The sequence below is a fragment of the Mytilus galloprovincialis genome, chromosome 8 (assembly GCF_965363235.1).
Source record: "Mytilus galloprovincialis chromosome 8, xbMytGall1.hap1.1, whole genome shotgun sequence".
In the NCBI taxonomy this organism is placed as follows: Eukaryota; Metazoa; Mollusca; class Bivalvia; order Mytilida; family Mytilidae; genus Mytilus; species Mytilus galloprovincialis.
The window spans coordinates 814,997-828,884 of NC_134845.1; the positions used below are offsets into that span (position 1 = coordinate 814,997).

Consider the following 13,888-nt stretch of genomic DNA (forward strand, 5'->3'; position numbering starts at 1 on the left):
AAAGATCATTAGTTTATTGAAGAAAGGAATGTCAATTATCTCCCCTTAGCAAGTTGGACCAGGATTATTTCCATTAATGACTAACTTCAGGTGGAGTACTAAAACTGTGTGAAGGTTTTTAATTTCAAGGTACATAAACAGACAGGCTGATGGACAGGGTGTTAAATTTATGATATACCCCCAATCATTTTTTTTAAATTAAAGATACATGGCCACCAGTAGTGTTTACAACAGTGTGAACAGAACTAACCACAAATCTATAAATCTTAACTTGTCAAATTTTAATTTGTTCATGACATTTTTTGAAAAGTGCATTCAGAACAAAGATTTAAAGGCAGTGAACAAAAGAAAATATGGAGAATTTGATGAAAAAAAATAGCTGATATCAATGAAGCTCATCTATCAAATATTCTAAATGATACTTACTGTTTTACTTCACACATCATTTTGATCAAAATATGAAAAAATCTGGTGTCTTGCTCGGCCTGTACCCTAAAATAAATATATTAACAGTTAATTATCTCATCATAAAATGTGCAACAATGAAAACAAAATTCAGTAGCCTGATCAACCAAAAAAGGTAGACAAACACTTTCTGTAAGTGTAGTGGCCATTATTGTTTAAAATTATAATCCATACCAATTACACTTCCATATCTGCATAATTAAAAATCTTTTGATCCAATTGTTATGATCATGAATAGGACTATATCATATGTCCTCGTCATTAAGGGATAAAGAAAGTTGTTTGCCTTTACACAGTATGCAAGAGTTACTTTTCCATGATCAGTCAGATGTATAGAAAGTTATTTCCCTCTTACATGTTCTATAGGAGTTATCTTCCCATGGCCAGTAAGAGGTAATGTAAGTTAGTTTTCTATTACTCTGTTTCACACTAGTGTTTTTATTGGTAACATATACTCTCTGTATAGTCAACAGGTCAAAGACCATGTATATTCTTCAAAATATAATGTTTATTATGGAAAACATTCTAGTGGGAACAAATCTTTCTAATATTAGTACAACTTACATAAAGTCTTTAGCTTTACCAGTGAGATGGGCAAATCTTAAATTTGTTATGTTTTGATTGTAAACTTTCTAATATGAACACAACTTACATTAGATCTTTAGCATTACCAGTGAGATTGGCCATAAATTCAACTTACATGAGATCTTTGGCTTTACCAGTGAGATGACACAACTTACATGAGATCTTTGGCTTTACCAGTGAGAAGACACAACTTTCATTAGATCTTTAGCTTTACCAGTAAGATGACACAACTTACATTAGATCTTTGGCTTTACCAGTGAGATGGGCCAATCTTAAATCTCTGTGATGACATTCTATAGCACCATACATGTCTTTAAATTCTCGTATTTGCATCAACTGTGAAGATAAATTCTCATTGTCAGTGTCTTAAAAAAAAACTTTCTAGACAAATCATAAAATTGTAATACAAAATGTATATTCCACCATGACCAATTGCATATATAATACTAATGGAGAAAACCATTTTTCAGTACTACACAAGTATCTACATGTGAAAAGCAAAGTACAAACTAGAAATACCAGTATAGTAAAATATAAGAACGGAGTTCCAATGTCCCCACATTGCACATGTCTATTCAAGGGCATTAACTAAACAACTTTTTTGTGTATGTTAAAGCATTTTACCAATATCTTTGAGAAATGAAGCTTTAAAGCAAATACAAGGCCACCCTTAAAAAAATGTTTGTTTGGCATTGCCGACCCACACTATCAGCAGGTGGGTAGGTAGGTAGGGATTTTTTTTTTTTTTTTACATTTAAAAGCTTTATACATGTAAATCATGAAGTCTCTAGACCAATGTTGTCTAAAGCATTGCAGCATTGTTGTGTGTACATGCTGGTGGTTTCTTTGAACGGGGTCAACCGTCAATGTCACATTCTACATCATATGGATAATTTCATGTAAGACAGTCAGTTTTGTTGGCAGAGTTAACCAAAGGACCCAGAAAAAAACACAGAACTGAGGCAGGAAACTGACAAATTAACCATATAAAATGTACAATGTATGACGTGAAAATTGAACTTTTATTGTGGGACTGCCAATTGAACAGAGGCCTGATGTCACATCTTGTGGTCACAGTTTGGTAAAATTACCATAAGTTAAATGGCTCAACCACTACAGCTCCTTGTACAAATGGACAAAGATTTAAAACTTTTATTGTTTGCTTTGGTTTTATAAACATCACTTTCTACACCGTATGTAATTTCATGGCAGTCAGTTTTGTTGGCATACTATTAAACCGTAGTACTTGAAGGAAAACGGCGGCAACCTGCGGGAAGAAACTGACTAACCTTATCACATATGACATGAAAATCAAACCTTAATTTTGCAACTGCCCAACTAGGGCTCAAACCAATACCTAGAGGCTAGTAATCATACATGAAAGGTGTGACGAACTACCATACAAACACGCCTACTGCCCCTGATAAGTTTTGAGGATATAGGATCTGTACCAAATAAGGATAGCAAATATTAAAAATTTGGAAGGTTGGCACAAATAGACATGGTGTTTATACTAATATTATCCATTAGTGCAAGGTTTTTCAGGGCTATAGGTTTAAAATGTATGATAAATTCAAAATGGAAATATGCAGCAGGACAGACAATTTTTGCAGATAAATAAATTATGGGTTGTAATGCTTGTTTGATTAACAGAAATCTGGACATGCATTACATGAATACAGATAAATTAATGAGCCCTTAGAATTGTGGAAAAGGAAGGGATTTTATTCATCACTAGTACACTAGATACATTTATAAATATGTTTCTGTCAGTATCTTTTATGTTTTAAGAATTATTTTATTCATGTTAAGAAGAAAGGCAAGAAAAGGGGGAAGTACTTCAATTGACACAAGATGCTAGTCTTTAAAATATGTATGTTTTGTACCAGGCTACCATCTACTGGTACAAAACTACTATAAACCTGTAAATCTGGGACCGTTTTGGTCTATGGGCTTTAGTGCTTACAGCCATAATTATCTTGAATGCATCATTGTGGTTCTGACTATAGTAGATACTTTGTTCTCTGGTTCAAGGGAAAATTTGTCAATGATACATTTCAAATATTTAATAAGTTCAACAAATGTAAGAGCCACGCATATTTGTTCTGTGATGTCCCGGTGAAAAACTTCTATCTCATGAAGCGACAAAGTCGAGCAGAAATCATCTGTTTCTGCTTTTAGCCTTTACAAAAGATAAAACTTGAGTCCTCTACAAGGTCTCTCAGAACGTTTCTTTCAAAGAATAGCTGAACATTTGATTTTTGATAAAATTCATCTCCCTTAACCAATGCATTGATGCTTTCCCCTGCCGGCCTCTTTGACATTACTTTTGGCAAACTTTTTCTATTCCATGTCATTTAAATGTTTGCTCCCAATACTGTGTAAGGCAAGCGCTTTTAAGATCGTGATTTGAAATAAGTAAAGCCAGGAACAAACTCGGCGGATACGATCAAATTCCGGCACAATTTCGATTTTTTTTTAAATAAAAAAAAATAAATTTCTGAAACGCAAATAAAATTATTTGGGCGGCAAGTTTTTCAGTGGGTCGGGCGGCAATGCCAAACAAATGAAATTTTATTTTAGGCCCAATGCATTTCCAACATAACTAATACTTCTTACTTGGGCATATTTCTTTTAAAAATACCATTTGAAATGATCATTTTGTTATTGTTACCAGCATTCAATACTCATTTGTTTTAGGTCATAGCATCTGAAACAACTGCCAATTCTTGAAGTATGCAGCCTTACATGAACTAAATAACCAAGCAGATATGAACATAATGTAGTATGCTTGGTGGTCCAATTCTATTTGACTTATAAATCTCATACATGACATACATATATATCCTTACCCTGGATTTACGTAAATCTTTCAGTCCATTCTCCAGGGCCCCAATCTGGGATTGCAAAATCATTGTTCCCATTTTGTCCAATAAATTGATTACAATTCACTATCCTGAAATTAAATATTCAAACCATAAATTGACAAAACAAAATCCAAATCCTACTATGTGTACCAATACTTGCCTATAGACATTACTTAAGAGATAACTTAATTTTAACTGTATTGTATTTATTAAGCTCCAATGTCATCAATTGGTGATTTGATGGTCACAAAGCAGTGAGAGTTTAAAATACAATATCATTATCTCCATTCTATTATGAATCTGACAGATCACAAAGTCAAAATCAAATCATATACATTTACAATTTGTCTTACATTGATTGTCTGTACATTTTCATAGCATCAATTGTTAATTGAGGTCATGAAAATTGGTGACGTTATCCAATTTAGGGGCACATTTACAAACAATGTTGCATTATAATTGAATTATTTTATAATGTGGGAGCTGATTTATGAAAAATGACTTTACAATTCAACCATTGGAAAATAAAAGTTAAAATGCAGGAATCGATGGGTCACTGTGATAACTTTCAAAATATAAGAAAATAAAGGGTGGCAGGTACAAAATGTAGGTGAAACTTACATAAATGAAAAATTTGTAAGGGTTCCGCGGAAGCCAGTGTCTCGCCTACTTTTGCTGTTAATCACAGGCCCAACAAAAATTAGGCAAAAAAATCAATAAAATAATTCCTCTTGGTACTATCTTTTGATTGTAAGAAGCTTCTGTCCAAGTTCAAAATATAAGAAAATAAAGGGTGGCAGGTACAAAATGTAGGTGAAACTTACATAAATGAAAAATTTGTAAGGGTTCCGCGGAAGCCAGTGTCTCGCCTACTTTTGCTGTTAATCACAGGCCCAACAAAAATTAGGCAAAAAAATCAATAAAATAATTCCTCTTGGTACTATCTTTTGATTGTAAGAAGCTTCTGTCCAAGTTTGGTAAAAGCCAGGATTATAGTTTATGAATCTAATAAATGTTTTAAAAACGTTAACTGCAGACTGTAAATAATGTTAACTGGAAGAAAAACTAAGTCCATTTATAAGTAAAATACAGATACACAGGTACAAAATTTTAACAGAATTTCCTTCTAATCTAGATACTAGCTTTTGATCATAAACAAGCTTCTGTCGGGTCAAGTAGGATAAACGGTACTGTAGTTCCTTCGGAAGAACAGAGTAATAAATCGGTTTAACTTTAGAAGTAAATCGGTTTATATGAACATAAATTGACAGACTGACAGGTCGACAGGTTGACACTTTAAAGGTCGACAAGTTTAAAAGTTGACAGGTTGACAAGTGTTAAGGTCGACAGGTCGACAGGTTGACAAGTGTTACGGTCGACAGGTTGACAGTTTGATAAGTGTTAAGGTCGACAGGTTGACAAATGTTAAGGTCGACAAGTTGACAGGTTGACAAATGTTAAGGTCGACAAGTTGACAGGTTGACAAATGTTAAGGTCGACAGGTAGACAGGTTGAAGGGTTTAATTTTACAATTAAACAAGTAAATAAAAGTACATCATCCATTAAGTAAAATAAAATTAACTTCAGTTTTTAATCTTTTTTACAAGTATTGACTTGTAACTTTTATATCTGTTCGCTGTCAATCTGTTTACCATTTGTACATTTTACATTTCTCAAAATGAAATTGTACACCTGTCGACTTGTCGATCTGTCTACCAGTCACTAATAATACTATTTTACACTTTATAAATTCTCTGAAGTTGTCAATCTGTTATTTTGTCAACTTGTCAACCTGTCGACTTGTCAACCATAACTTACTTGTTATTATATTAAATTATCAACTTATCAATCTGTCAACCTGTCGACTTGTCAACCTGTCAACCACTTATTTCAACCATAACATTTTTTAAATTGTCAACCTGTCGACTTGTCAACCTGTCAACCACTTATTCCAACCATAACGTTTTTAAAATTGTCAACCTGTCGACTTGTCAACCTGTAAATTACTCATTTATTTCAGTTTAATGTAAAATTTAAACAGTTTTAACTTTATTACCCATGAATACATACGCGTATTAATTTATTGCAAAAGCCGGAACTATAGTACCGTATATCCTACTTGAGCCGCTTCTGTCCAAGTTTGGTACAAATCCTAAATAGTATAAGAAAGTTATTAAAATTTTAAAAACTTTTAACCACAGAGTGAATGTGTTGTTTCCTGGCAGAAAATCTAAGTCCATTTAAAAGTATAGTAGAGAAAAAATGGATTTTTTTTTACAAAATTAACTTCTGGATACTATATATGTTATGATCATAAATAAGCTTCTGTCCAAGTTTGGTTGAAATCCAGTATAGTCATGATAGTTCAAGAAAGTTATCAAAATTTCAAAAACTTTAACCACAGAGTGAATATTTGTGGACCAATGATGCCGCGGAAATGTAGGATCACTATGGTCTTGGTTTTTCCACTAAAGTCAAAGGCTCAACAAAAAATGAACAAATTGAGGACCAATTTTAGATGGGCAAATATCCATTTTTTTATATGGGACAAGCTTTAATGTCCCACAGTCCTAGCTTGTCTGGCAAAACAGCCGTTATGTGCAAAGTAAACATTCTGAGAAAAGCATGACCAATTACCAGATATGGTCTAAATGATAACAACAGTCATGACCAATTACCAGATATGGTCTAAATGATACCAACAGTCATAGTCATTATTATTCCATCTGTGTTTACCATAAATACTAGTCCGAGACTACTCTGACGTCTAACAGATGTTTTGCCATACAAGCTGGGGGCCGTGGGACCCACAGCCCGAGCTTGTCTGGCAAAACAGCCATTAGACGAGACCTCAGAGTAATCTCAGACTACATACAGTATATACATGTACCAACTAACATGCTAAATATCATATGGTTGCATGTGTACTCAAATTGACACTAGAATATGTTTATAGATATAGGAAGATGTGGTATGAGACAACTCTCCATCTAAAATACAATTTATAAAAGTAAATCATTATAGATCAAGGTACAGCCTCAACAGAGAGCCTTGGCTCACACCGAACAGTAAGCTACATGTATATACTGTAAAGTGTAAAACCATTCAAGCGGGAAAACCAAAGGTCTAATCTATACAAAAATGAGAAACACGTATGAATTACATAAATAGACAACTGCTGTGTACATCAGATTCCTGACTTAGGACAGGTGCATGATTTGCAGCGGGATTAAACGCTTTAATGGCACTGGCAGATCCAGAAATTGGGGGCCCATTGACTCCCTAAGAGAGGGCCCGCTCTGGTCATGCTTCAGTGATTCCCTATATAAGCACCCCCCAAAAAAAGCCTGGCCACCCTCTAAATCTGCCTCTGAATGGTACCAAACCTTCTCCCTTTTCTAAATCACAACATAGAAAAACACACATCACTATAAAATATCAATTGGTAGGCTTTAAACTCAATCAAAAAACGCATGACATATGTTTAAAATTGTACAGTTGGTTTTTTTTATGCAGTTATTAAAAGCTCATCATATGTTATATGTTATCGTATATATAGTTTAACTTCACCGACTAAAAGTTAAAACACTTTATATAGACGTGAGCCGAACGAACCTCCATTCACAACAGGTGCCCGTCAAAATATTCAGCCAAAATGTTCCGTTAATTCAATCTCCAAGTGTTAGAGTTGTTTGTGGGAACAGCAATCAAACAATTCTCGGTTATAATAGATCAATTAATTTACCTTTATATACATCTTTTCACCTAATGAACATTCAAGCGTATCTTGACAACAGGGAAGCTTCATCACGTGGTTCAATCGGAAGTAACTTCCGAAGGCTACTGTTCCCGCCAAAAAATGTGATTTAACGAGAAACAATCTGTTCATTTTTTTGCTCAGCTCCTCTGAATAAATCGAATAACCCGCCTTTCATTGGGAAAATCGAACATAAGCAAGAATACGAGTCCATTGTTCTACTTTTTTTTTATTAACTAATATTCAAAAATTCTACCAAAAGATTATCAAAAATAAACTTTAGAGGGAGGGGGGGGGGGGGGGTCATAATATGCTTGAGTAGCCAAGATATGCTCCAGTAACATTACAGAATACAGGCTATGCTTCAAAATCATTCCAGAATTTCTAGACTATAAAGATATGCTACAATACTAAATAAGGGTGTGTGGGGGAGGGCGTGGGTCCCCTTTCCTATGAAAACTGATTTGGTTGATTATATAAGGAATCACTGAAGCGGGCCCTCTCTTAGGCAGTCAGTGACACTGATATAGGCTTCAGTCCCCCCCCCCCAGAATTTACACATATGCTTCACTAATATACAGGATATGCTTCAGGACCATTCAGGAATATACAGGATATATATATGCTTCAGTACCATTCCAGCATATACAGGATATGCTTCAGTACCATTCAAGCTTATACAGGATATGCTTCACTACCAGAATATACAGTATATGCTTCACTACCATTCCAGAATAAACAATTAGGCAGCAATCATTTGATTTTCTGGGGGGGGGGGGGGGGGGGGGGCTATGGTTTTTTTTTCTGTACAAACTTTTTTTTTCGCCTGCGGCGAAAAACAATCTATTTTTTTCGCGACAAGTCGAAAACAATTTTTTTCTTTCAATTTTAGCATTACATATAGTGGCAGCTGAGGGTGAAACAAACAATTTTTTTTTTCTCAGAATCAAAAACAAATTATTTTTTTCTCCAAAAACTGGAAACAAACTTTTTTTTCCAAAAAAAACCATAGCCCCCCCCCCCAGAAAATCAAATGGTTGCTGCCTTATATGATTCACTATCATTCCAGAATATACAGGATATGCTTTGGTACCATTCTAGAATATACAGGATATGCTTCGGCATTATTCCAGAATATACAGGATATGCTTTGATAGGATTCCATAATAAAGTATCATTTTTGCTTAGGTATCATTCCAGAATATACAAGATATGCTTTAGTACCATTGCAGAATATACAGATATGTTTCACTATTATTTCAGAATATACAGTATATATACAGTATATGCTTCACTATCTTTCCAGAATATACAGTATATGCTTCACTACCATTACAGAATATACAGTATATGCTTCGGTACCATTCCAGAATATACAGTATATGCTTCGGTACCATTCCAGAATATACAGTATATGCTTCGGTACCATTCCAGAATATACAGTATCTGCTTCACTACCATTCCCATTGGCAGATCCATGAGGGGGGGGGGGTTCCAGGGGTTGGAACCCCCCTTTTTTTGCCGATCAATGCATTTGAATGGGGACATATAGTTGGAACCCCCCCTTTTTGTCCTGGGTTGGGACCCCCCTTTTTTAAATGGCTGGATCCGCCCCGGATTCCAGAAAATACAAGATATGCTTCTGTATCATATCATACTTTACAAGATAAGCTTCTGTATCATTCTAGAATATGCAGTATATGCTTCACTGCCATTCCAGAATATACAGTATACGCTTCGGTACCATTCCAGAATATACAAGACATGCTTCTGTATTATATCATAATTTACAAGAGTTGCTTCTGTATCATTCCAGAATATGCAGTATATGCGTTGATAACATTCCAGAATATGCAGTATATGCTTTAATAGCATTCCAGAATATACAGGATATGTTTTTCTGCCATTCCAGAAAATGCCGTATATGCTTCGGCATCATTCCAGAATATGTAGTATTTGCTTCACTAACATTTCAGAATATGCAGTATATGCTACGATACCTTCCAGAATATACAAAAAATGTTTTGGCATCATTTCAAAATATACAAGATATGCTTCGGCATCATTTCAGAATATACAGGATATGCTTTGGTATCGTTCCAAAATATACAGGATATGCTTCAGTACCATTCTAGAATATACAGATATGTTTCACTATTATTCCAGAAGATACAGTACATATACTTCGGTATCATTCAAGAATATACAAGATATGCTTCACTGCCATTCCAGAATAAACAAGATATGCTTCACTACTATTTCAGAATTTACAAGATATGATCCAGTATTATTTCAGAAAATGATTAACCCAATAAGTGAGTCGTCAAAGTCCGAACACCAGCTATCTACATTTTACTTTTGAGTTTTTAGTACAACAGGGAATAAACTCATAGGGGTAGATAGCAAAGGGACATTCAAACCCAGAGGTCGAAAATAATCTGCCAATGCCATGGCTAAAAAAGAAAGAGGCCAAAAGACAAAATCAGTACAAAAAACGCAAAACAGAAAACTACAGACTGAGCAACTCGAACCTCACTTAAAACCGGGCTGATCACAGGTGCACCGGAAGGGAAAGCATATTCTGATCCTCATCATGTGACACTCGTCTTGTTGCTCATAAAAGTACAAACCCGGTGATGATTCTAATTCTGTAAGTCATTTTTGGGAAATGAGACGGTGTTGTAGTTACAACGATTGGAACAGTATCCGTCGTCATCCTTAAAACAGACATTACATAAAGGTCAATCAACTTGTAATTTAGCGTCCATAAAACTTACAATGGGTTGAATTTGACTTCTCTATTTAACACTCCTGGTTCACAAACTTCCTAATGAGAAACAACCCTTAATGTCCTTAATCAAGGAAATGAAGCCCTGGAATATCGTATCAACTGGGAGAAATATACTCCGTCTGCAGTGATGAAAATTTTCAACTTAGTCATGCCATGGTCATCGTCATTATACATCACCAACTCTACTACATGACGTCTCTATAAAGAAACTGTCACTGATATACATATCATACTGTTGTATAACCAGATGCTCCGCAGGGCGCAGCTTTATACGACCGCAGAGGTTGAACACTGAACGGTTGGGGCAAGTATGTACACAGCATTCAAGCTGGATTCAGCTCTAAATTTGGATTGTGATTATAAAGTTGACACAGCATAGGTTTCTGACACAGAATGAATGTGGTCTAATGAACTTAATACATATTTTTTTTGCCTTTGAGCAATTCACTATGCTGTTGAATATTAATCCTCTAAAAAAATGTTTGAAGAAATTTTCTTTTTATTTATGAAATCTGAAATGAGAAAAATTTACCCCCCCCCCCATTTTTTTCCACATCCCCCTTTCCCTTTTTCCAAAACTGATCTCAATTAAAATTTCTAATGGAGTTTGCAACAATAACTACTCATTTAAATACATCATAAAATATTAAAATGTAAAATAAAGTGCTTGTTATCACTGAATGGTAAAGATTGTTTTAATTTATCAGTTGGTAGTAAAAGTGAGTATACATTGTATATTGTATATAACGATGATTTAAGTTGATTCAACTACTATTCTGGACAAAGAAAGATAACTCCAATTGAAAATTTCTTGCTATTGCACAATATTGTGCCATTGAAAATATTTGCTATTGCACAATACTGTGCAATAGCAAGAAATTTTCAATTGGAGTTATCTTTCTTTCTTCAATACTGTGCAATTGAAGATTTCTTGCTATTGCGCAATACTGTGCAATTGAAAATTTCTTGCTATTGCACAATATTGTGCAAATGAAGATTTCTTGCTATTACTGAATACTGTGCAATTGAAAATTTCTTGCTATTGCACAATACTTTTAATATAATAATTTTGGATCCTGATTTGAATCAACTTGAAAACTAGGCCCCGTAATCAAAAATCTAAGTACATGTTTAGATTCAGTATATCAAAAAAGCCCAAGAATTCAATTTTTGTTAAAATCAAACTTAGTTTAATTTTGGACCCTTTGGACTTTGATGGAGACCAATTTGAAAACGGGACCAAAAATTAAGAATCTACATACACAGTTAGATTTAGCATATCAAAGAACCCCAATTATTCAATTTTTGATGAAATCAAACAAAGTTTAATTTTGGACCCCGATTTGGACCAACTTGAAAACTGGGCCAATAATCAAAAAGCTAAGTACATTTTTAGATGCATATCAAAGAACCCCAAGGTTTCAATTTTGGTTAAAATCAAACTAAGTTTAATTTTGGACCCTTTGGACCTTAATGTAGACCAATTTGAAAACGGGACCAAAAATTAAGAATCTACATACACAGTTAGATTCGGCATATCAAAGAACCCCAATTATTCAATTTTTGATGAAATCAAACAGAGTTCAATTTTGGACCCTTTGGGCCCCTTATTCCTAAACTGTTGGGACCAAAACTCCCAAAATCAAACACAACCTTCCTTTTATGGTCATAAACCTTGTGTTTAAATTTCATAGATTTCTATTAACTTATACTAATGTTATGGTGCGAAAACCAAGAATAATGCTTATTTGGGCCCTTTTTTGGCCCCTAATTCCTAAACTGTTGGAACCAAAACTCCCAAAATTAATCTTAATCTTCTTTTTGTGGTCATAAACCTTGTGTCAAAATTTCATAGATTTCTATTTACTTAAACTAAAGTTATAGTGCGAAAACCAAGAAAATGCGTATTTAGGTCCTTTTTGGCCCCTAATTCCTAAAATGTTGGGACCAAAACTCCCAAAATCAAACCCAACCTTCCTTTTATGGTCATAAACCTTGTGTTTAAATTTCATAGATTTCTATTTACTTATACTAAAGTTAGAGTGCGAAAACTAAAAGTATTCGGACGACGACGACGCAGACGACGACGACGACAACATTATACCAATATACGACCAAAACATTTTCAGTTTTTGTGGTCGTATAAAAACCAACCCGGCCAAATTGCTGACACAATTTTTACATTATTTCTTGGGGGAGTCCTGACACTATGAGGTTACAATCCTTATTGCTGCACGAACGAGCTGCCCAGATTAGACTTTCATTGTCCTCTTCTACATCTTTTAGGGATTTTCCAGCACTTATATCATTTCCACCATGATGTTCTTATATGTTCTTAAATTCATTTTCTTAATTTCGCTAGTGATCCTATCAATGTTTGCACCTCTGAATATTCTTGTGTATCTGTTTTAGATAGATCTATTATGTGTTTGATAAACATTTTCTATGTACATTGAACTATCTTGACTAGACGATTGTGTTAATATCTTTTATGTTTTATGAAGATTAGTAATTGTAACTAACTGTGTTTACCCTCTTTACATAAAGAATTTATTATTATTATCAATGCCATTGATACAAAAGCCGTTAGGTATTCATCACATTCGCCAGACACTTTATTCATGACCCCTTTCAATATGTTATTCTCTGTTTAATCTATATTCGGAAACCACTGTTACAAACCCTCATTCTAAATAAAGACAACAGTAGTATATCGATCGCTGTTCAAAATTCATAAATCAATTTAGAAAAAAATAAAAAATCTGGGTTACAAACTAAAACTGAGGGAAACACATCAAATGTAAGAGGAGATATAATAACTTACAATTATCATTTCGGATATTGCTAGTCACTGCAGACTTTTCAAACCAGTTCGCATTGGAAAAGATGAGAAGGAGAAAATTTCTTCTCTTAATCTTTCCTTTCCCAACAAACTTATCTCGATGGCGTCAACTTGGGCAATATCCTTCATGATAAATTAATTTAATCGAAAATACCTCCCTATTTTAAAGATCAGTCTGTACCAATAATTTTTTATACCTATACCAAACCAGTTGCAACTAAGATTCCAATTACAAACACATTTTGCAGGATCTCAATATTGACGACTTCACCAGTGCTGCTAGTTCCCAATTCACATATAATCCAGCTGGTCACATTATTACCAGCGACCTTAACATTGTCAATAACATTTTCCCGCAAATACGTTATTGACAGTTCACTTAGAAACTCAACATATACCCCCATGACACTTACCAAAGAGGAAATCCTGGATAATCATATGTCTGTTCTACTTTCCTATGGAACTGGATCTTCAATCACTGTATTGGATACTTAAATTACAAAATTGTCCTTAACACAACGGTATATTGCTTGGTCTTCCAAGTGCTCCACAAAACCTCTCACTACGCTATTAACATTAAT

General features: G+C 34.3%; 1 protein-coding gene across 8 annotated transcripts in view; it reads right to left on the reverse strand.

The window, feature by feature from the left end:
• The window catches only part of LOC143084815 (uncharacterized), a 99,141-nt gene extending 91,387 nt beyond the window's left edge, over positions 1–7,754 (reverse strand). For 7 of the 8 annotated variants that reach the window (XM_076260879.1, XM_076260878.1, XM_076260874.1 and 4 more), the window contains exons 1-4: positions 7,533–7,669; positions 3,903–4,006; positions 1,286–1,386; positions 427–492 (exon numbers count right to left, since the gene is read on the reverse strand). In XM_076260879.1, the coding sequence (XP_076116994.1) occupies positions 427–492; positions 1,286–1,386; positions 3,903–3,974 (239 nt within the window). In that variant the 5' untranslated portion in view covers positions 3,975–4,006; positions 7,533–7,669. Of the gene's footprint in view, positions 1–426; positions 493–1,285; positions 1,387–3,902; positions 4,007–7,532 lie in introns of all 8 variants that reach the window. The other variant, XM_076260873.1, reaches the window with a different exon arrangement.
• Between the last annotated feature and the right edge of the window lie 6,134 nt (positions 7,755–13,888).